The sequence below is a fragment of the Thunnus albacares genome, chromosome 1 (assembly GCF_914725855.1).
Source record: "Thunnus albacares chromosome 1, fThuAlb1.1, whole genome shotgun sequence".
In the NCBI taxonomy this organism is placed as follows: Eukaryota; Metazoa; Chordata; class Actinopteri; order Scombriformes; family Scombridae; genus Thunnus; species Thunnus albacares.
This window is the reverse complement of record NC_058106.1, coordinates 12,712,923-12,720,324: the sequence shown is the minus strand read 5'-3', so window position 1 is coordinate 12,720,324 and position 7,402 is coordinate 12,712,923. Positions and strand designations below refer to the sequence as shown.

Genomic DNA, 7,402 nt, shown 5'->3' with positions numbered 1-7,402 from the left:
CCCCTCAAAATGGCTGGCACTTCCTGGCGCTTGTCTAGCCTGTCACCCTTCCTCTGCAGTGACCTTGAGACAGAGATGAAGGAATGATGGTGCTCCCATAACTGCTGCAATACAGTCCCATCTAACTCCCCACCCCCCCAAAAAAGAAAAATACACAGCAGCAAGATGGCTCTCACTTACACTGACAGCTGGAGGAGGAGGAAAAAACCCTCTGCATATCCACATCAATCAAAATAGGATTAAGGTGCCTCTCTCTGGTCCTTTTTATTTCCCATTAACTTGAAGTTGCTGATGAAATACGGAGCTGTTACATGGTAACTGGTCTTGCAGAGCCACATTGTATCTATTAGTGTCTTCAGAAATGATGTTAAATTCAATAAGAGTTAAACAACACCAATATTTTTTTTACAAATAAGAAGCAAGCTTTAAAAAAAATCTTCTTATTTGCTCAGTTTGAATGTTTGGGTTGTAACCTCTTTCAGGCTTTTCCAAAAAATACTTTTTTAAAGTATTGACATGATCACACACAGAATTCGAGTTTAGAGGCTTTACAGTAACACTGGTTTGTTGCCATTGTCAATGACAAAGGGGGATGGAGTCTTTCTGACAACAAGCTACACAAATGACATAACTTGACAATGTGTGAAACAAAACTGTCTGCTGTGATCAACCACCTTCACAGACAAAATGATCCACCCCTAAGGAAACTGTTGTGACCGGTCACGTGACCCATGCCATACTTCCATGGACTGGTGGAATGGGGAAGCAGATAATAGATAATGCATGAATTCTTAATCAAATAAAGACAGGGAGAAGCAATAGGAGAGGAAGGCAATCGTCCTGGCCATGCTGAATTAATGAGGCGCTGGCTTCCTTCTGTATGCCAGGTTTCTGAATGACTTGGCTCATCCCCGTTCACTTTCTGGAGCCGTCATTACTGCCCACCTCCATCCCTGTGCCAGGCTGTGCAAACTCAGAAGCTCAGGGCCCCAAACTCCATCTTGTGATGACCACTCATCATTAGAACTGAAAATTTGATCAGTCTATAAGATTGTTCTCCTCATGACCTTGAGTGCAAGCAGGGGAGGGCGGCTGGCTTTTAGTGTGTCCTGAAAAGTAGGCATCCATGGCTCAGCTGAGCGGTGGGGTCCCAGTGCACGGCTGTCAGGCGACCCTGTCCAAGTCTTGTCCAGAACACCCTTCTCTCGCCACCTGAGCCTCTGCATTGCGTGCCCGTCTGCTAGCAGTCAAGTCAGGCAGCACAGAATCAATTCAGTACTTCACACCAATTCAAAATCTAGTTGCACTTGCCTTGTCAGGTTACACCTTCTCACTCACACTCACTAGCTCCTTTCTTAGCACTTGTGGTGATGTCACTGTGTAGTCCTGCCAGATAAGTGCTGTTGTCTTTTCCCCCAAAAAAGTGAAGAAGAAAAAAAACAATTACTCAAGGAGGAGTTGGGTATTCCCATGGCAACCAGGTCCTGTGGTATATATCAGGCCAAGCCCAATGCCATTTGCATACAAATTGCCCAGCTGGTACCTTGTTGTTATGACAACGGCACACAGCTCCCAGAATTCATTTGGAAGTGAAACACAAAAGGAAAGCAGCCAGCGAGGAGAGTCATTGACAAAATTTATTTTCTTTCATAATGAAGACGTTGCTGACACTGACACTATGTTCTCATGTAAAATCCAATCATAATACAGTACCTGCAGGAAATGAGAAAATGAGAAAAAAATCATATACAGACTGGAATTATTGGACAAGATAATAATTTTAATGTAGGTCAAAATAAATGTGTATGTATCTACAATATTTTTTACTGCAGAAGAGAAGATGTTAAAAACACAAAATGTTTAAAACATTTGGGAAATTATAGGAATGCTGTGTAACCATCCTGAGATGAAAATATTTTCTTTTCCTTACAAACCGATCAACACTGTTTTGATGACCTCTGGCAGTGCATCTGCCTTCTTCTTGGTTCACCTGATTTTGCAAACCTTTATATAATTCCTTGCAATGAGCCATGCCAAATCCTCAGACTTGAGAGAGAAAGTAAACTCTGCTGACAACACAGTGTCCTCTACTGGCAGCATGTGGCAGGAAGTTTACACAACCACCTTGTCTGGCTAAACAGATAATATTTAGCTCAAGGGCAACTGAGATGATGCTTTTCCATAGTCATCCTGGCTCAGCTTACTGGCCAGTTAAATACTGGCCACACACATTCTGTGAACCCAGCTATTTATCCCAGCAATCCATGAGACTCCAGATTAATCATTGGCCTCTGTGCAGTTGTCAAACCATCACAGGCTAATCAGTGCCTCTCTCTCTCAGTGGGAAACAAAGCAGCTCCTGCTTCCAATACTTGACCTGCTGATCTATGGGCAAGGTGAACCCTTGCTCTGTACACATTAAACTGTGCACTTATTCCCCTTGAGCGTGTTAATGATGGGCGAGAGCACCATTGATAGCCCAGTTACAGATTGTTAGAGACAACTGGTGCAAACCACTTCAGCCCAGATTGAAAGGCCTGTATCAGCAACAACACAGCAGGATGTGTGTGTGTGTGTTAATATGTGTGTATGTATGTGTGTGTGCGTGTGTGTGTGTGTGTGTGTGTGTGTGTGTGTTACACCCTTTACCTCAGGGTGGGAGCAGAAAGGAGGTGACACATGCTGCCTCCCCGGAATATAAATGCAGGAGCCTTCTCGCTGAAGTGCTGCTGGCTCTAAGGCATGACAGTTTAGTACGTTTCTTCCCCTGAACGTGCATCCTTTCCCAAGGTCACAACTCGCCTGTAGCTCAGAGCTTTACTAAAGCACCACCCAGCTCATTTGTCACTTACCATCCATTTCAACATGGCAACCCGATGGGGACTTTGTGGCGCAGGGAAGATCAGCCATGATTTCAGTGTGGCCATGAAGACTCTGCCTCCTGGAGATCACCAGGTACTCTATCCAAACAAGCTCACTACATCTTTACTGTCACACAGGATGTCTCCCGTGCACTGACCAGAGCTGCTGACAGAGCTGTGTTTGTGTTTTTCTCTCATGTACAGATAGCAGTCATTGCATCGAGGAGCTTGGAGCGTGCCAAAGAGTTTGCCAAGAAGCATGGTATTCCTAAGGCTTATGGCAGCTATGAAGAGCTGGCCAACGACCCAGACATTGGTGAGTTAAGAGCTATGAACAGCCTCGCTGCACAGGCAGAGATAATGTCGTGTTGGTGTTACTGCTTGAAGCTGAGCCTGGAACATCTGTGTCCTCACAGATATTGTGTACGTGGGGGTGCTGCACACAGAGCACTGGCGAATTGGCCTGCTGTTCCTCAAAGCTGGAAAGAATGTCCTATGTGAGAAACCCTTTGCTATGAACTCCAGGCAGGTGAAAGACCTCGTTACCATTGCCAAGAAAAACAATGTCTTCCTGATGGAGGTAAGGTTGAAAGGATATCAGTCATTCAGGCATTTGATGTAGATCATGATGCTTAGGGGCCACTAGCTGGCAGTAGGGGTCATTACAGGTTCAGATATGGAGCTAACACAAGAAAGAAGAGAGTGTTTGGCTGTGAAAACTTGAAGATAATATAAACACACATTTTAATGCAAATGAATGTACAGAAAAATATTTTGTTTTTGTTGCCGTTAAGAATAGAAAAGGAACAGAATATTTCAACATTTTGGAAAATACTCTTATTAGCTTTCTTGCTGAGAGTTTGGTGAAACTGATAACTCGGTTAGATATGCCTGGTAAATATACTGCTACAATCAGCAGTTAGCTATGTATAGCATAGGAATGAAGTTAGGTCACACTGTTTCTCCAGGTCAAGAAACAGTGTGGCACGTAAGCCATCGTGAAGCTGCAACCTGTGGTTTTTTCTTTAAAATTTAAACATATTAAACAAATGATTTATAATGTGTTAAGTGAGCTAAAGGTGCAGAACGGCAGATTTTGTTACCTTTGGACAGAGCCAGGCTAGCTGTTTCCCCCTCTTTCCAGTCTTTATGCTAACCTAAGCTAACCAGCAGCTGGTCATTACCTTGACAGTGGTACTGATGTTCTCTTCTGACTCTCAGCAAGAAAGCAAATAAGTATATTTCCCAACATTTTGAATGATTGCTTTAATCTGCCACAGACACTACTGCTGCAGGTGGCTGCTAGGTGTAAAACTACTAGATTTTGGAAACAATTTGCAATTCTCATACAGTTTGGTAAATAGTTGCAGTACATTGCTATGAGTGCAGACAGGGGACTCATGTAGGAAGTATAACCCTGCATGTCCTGGGAATATTTATAGCTCATGGTAGAGGAAAACATGTTGTCATGTCATGTATGACAAGCACATCTGCCACGGTGCTCATACAGGAAGTGGAGGGCTGTGGTAATAAACAGCTTCTCAGGTGAAACTCCAATATAAACTGTCTGCTCTGTCCCTCTCAGGCCATCTGGTCCCGCTGTTTCCCTGTGCACGCTGAGGTGCGCAGGCTGCTGGCTGAGGAGGCAGTAGGTGAGGTGAAGCTGGTAAAGGCCTACTTCGGTTCTCCTCAGCTACACATCCCCCGCTCGGTGGAGAAGGAGTTAGGCGGAGGCGCTCTGCTGGATATTGGAGTGTACTGCCTGCAGTTTGTGCTGATGGTGTTCAATGGGGAGAGGCCAGAATCCATCCAAGCCACAGGGGTGCTGCTTGACTCAGGTATGATTCAGCACACAGGTCACACAGCAGAGGTGGGATGTAGATTAGTATCATTACCCACACAGCATGAATCAGGGATCACAAATTGGTGATTGAAACTGCTTACCATAAAAAAAGAGGAAAAGAAGAATCCCCTGTGTGACGTAGAGGAAAAAAAAAAACACATTTTCATGAACTGTCCAAAATGTAAACACCTTAGGGAAGAATTCTTCACACAGAAAATCCCAGACTTATCTTTAAAATGTCACACTAATCCAAATCCTCCCCTGAGAATACAGTAATGCTGTAAAACTGGCAGGGGAGTATGTAACTGCGTGTCTCACAGCGAGATATCCTTCAACGTAAGACCATCACATTATATGTGTAATTTTCTTTTATCTACCTTCATGTCACATATTTGTCAATTTAATGAATGCATGAAAATATTTTTTTCATAGTGTATATTTGACACCTCTTATTTCATCAAAAAGTCATGCTGAATACAATTAAACTGAAGTGACCTAAGTGAAGCGTGTCTGTAAAGTGTGCCCGGAAATGACCTGAAGTGAACTGAACTGAATAGAACTGGAAAAATACTGATATAAACAGCAGTATTGTTAGCATTCCTTAATTAATTTATAGCTCGAAAACTTGATTGACCCTTGTCATGATTTACTGTTTTTACATGTTTGTCAGGAGTGGATGAGTCAGTGGTTGTGGTGATGAAGTTCTCCAGGAAGAGAATGGCCTTCTGTACCTTTTCGATTGCTGCTCGACTTCCAAATGATGCTGTCATCAGTGGCACTAAGGGCTCCATTAAAGTATGTTATGCAACAAGTCCTGTACAAGACATTTGATTTAATTGAGAAATGATTGAGACATGCAAAGACCGAAGTGACTGCTAATTACTTTCACATTTGATTAAATTGAAGTATTCAGCCACAAATCCATACCCGCTGCACATGCAGTATGTTAGATGAATTACCAGTTTAAGGATTCAATTGACGCAAAAAATGCCCTTTGTTTTTGCCCTTTAGGTCCTTGGCCCCATGCACTGTCCTACCACTCTGGTGGTGAACGACAAGGAGACGGAATACCCACTGCCTGAACCCTGCCTCCCTCTGAATTTCACCAACAGCACTGGGCTTTGCTATGAGGCAGAGGAAGTGAGGCAATGCCTGCTTAAAGGTAAGTCATGATAAAAGGAAAGGTGCGTATTTGTCTTCAAAGAGATAAAATTGTTTGAACAGCCCAAACTACCGTTTCAAAGGTAAGGTGAGTTTGAAAGGAAGACATTGCAATTCAGTGAAATAAGATGAAAAAGATGAGTAGTCATACACTAATAAACTCATCAGATTGATTCAGAATCACTGCTGTTATCAGTCCTTGGAATGTCCTCTAGCTTCCGCAGTATTACACTCCTATGATTTGCTTCCTACATTAATTTACATAATCTTTGCATCCCTGCTTACATAATTTATGCATGATTGTGAATATGTGCATGATTTAAACTCTGTTATAAACAGACGGGTCTTTCTGTCATTCTGATTTCCCTGTTAAACTGTGACCACATGGTTAATATGACTCCTCTTCATCCGCAGGACTTAAGGAGAGCCCACGGATGCCTCTGGCAGACTCTGTCTTATTGACAGAGATCATGGATGAAATCAGGAACCAGGTGGGAGTCGTCTTCAGCCAGGACAGCCAGTGACATCACTCCAAAACCAGGCTGTTTCACCTGACCTAAACCTACTCAGATGGAACAGAGGGAGCTGCTCGAGGCAGGCTTTGGATCTTTGGTATAAGCAGATCACTCATGGCACTGTGTGACAAAGCCTGATGCAGATGCAGTGTCACCGAGGAAGCTGTGACTTAGAGTGTGCTGTCACTGAATTAAAGATGCAATCTGTAAATTAGTGGAACATGTAAATCTTGGGTGTGTTATTAGGGAGTTTGTTTTCCGTGTGCCTTTTATAGTTCCAAATATAATGCTACCCCAGAGTCACCATGTAAACACATTGTACACAGTACAATAGACAAACACTGTCAGTTTTTCTATTACACAGATTAAAAATGTCAGGTTGAAAACATGTGTAAACCAGCCAAATCACAATGTAAACAAATATGGCCACAGTGTTGTGATGTCACCATCCTTTAATTAAGACCCAGGCCTGTAAAGACAAACCCTGTTGTCACTGTTAGGTGTATGATTGATGAATCCAATAAAGGACTGATTGCAAAAGCCATGTTTCATTTCAAATATCATCCTCTTGAGAAAAGAAGAGACTCTGAGTAGCACATTTGAATCAAAGTGTTCTGTCATGTCTGACCCTTACAGCGATGTACAAATAGATTCATGTTCTCCATACAAAAATAGGTTGCACTGTCTGCTGTTCAAGGTTAGGACAGAGAAAGGCCTTTATGAGTCAGCAAAGAGCATGGCTCATTTAACACTTGTTCTCAACCTTTTGGCCTCACAGGACTCCTAAAAGCTGGAGGATGTCTCATTGATACAGGATACAGCCCACGAATGCAAAATGGATCATGAGAAAGCGCTGCGGATATTTTTTTTTCAAGAAGAAATAACAAAATTACATTACCAATGTCTTTTTTTTCTTAGAGTTTGCACTGTGTCTGTGCTACAGCGCTAATTCTAAATTTCATTTATTTAACAAAGAGGTTGCTTCAGGTGGATCACTCAGCTTTAAGTAATATGATGATGAA

At 42.6% G+C, this 7,402-nt stretch overlaps 1 protein-coding gene across 1 annotated transcript; it reads left to right on the top strand.

The window, feature by feature from the left end:
• Positions 1-2,319: 2,319 nt before the first annotated feature.
• On the top strand, positions 2,320-6,920 carry LOC122988230 (trans-1,2-dihydrobenzene-1,2-diol dehydrogenase-like). The gene is made up of 7 exons (XM_044360452.1): positions 2,320-2,955; positions 3,066-3,177; positions 3,278-3,441; positions 4,447-4,699; positions 5,375-5,499; positions 5,716-5,866; positions 6,280-6,920. Exons 1-7 carry the CDS (start codon positions 2,866-2,868, stop codon positions 6,387-6,389), a joined length of 1,005 nt encoding a protein of 334 aa, XP_044216387.1. The 5' UTR covers positions 2,320-2,865; the 3' UTR covers positions 6,390-6,920.
• The last annotated feature ends 482 nt before the right edge of the window (positions 6,921-7,402 follow it).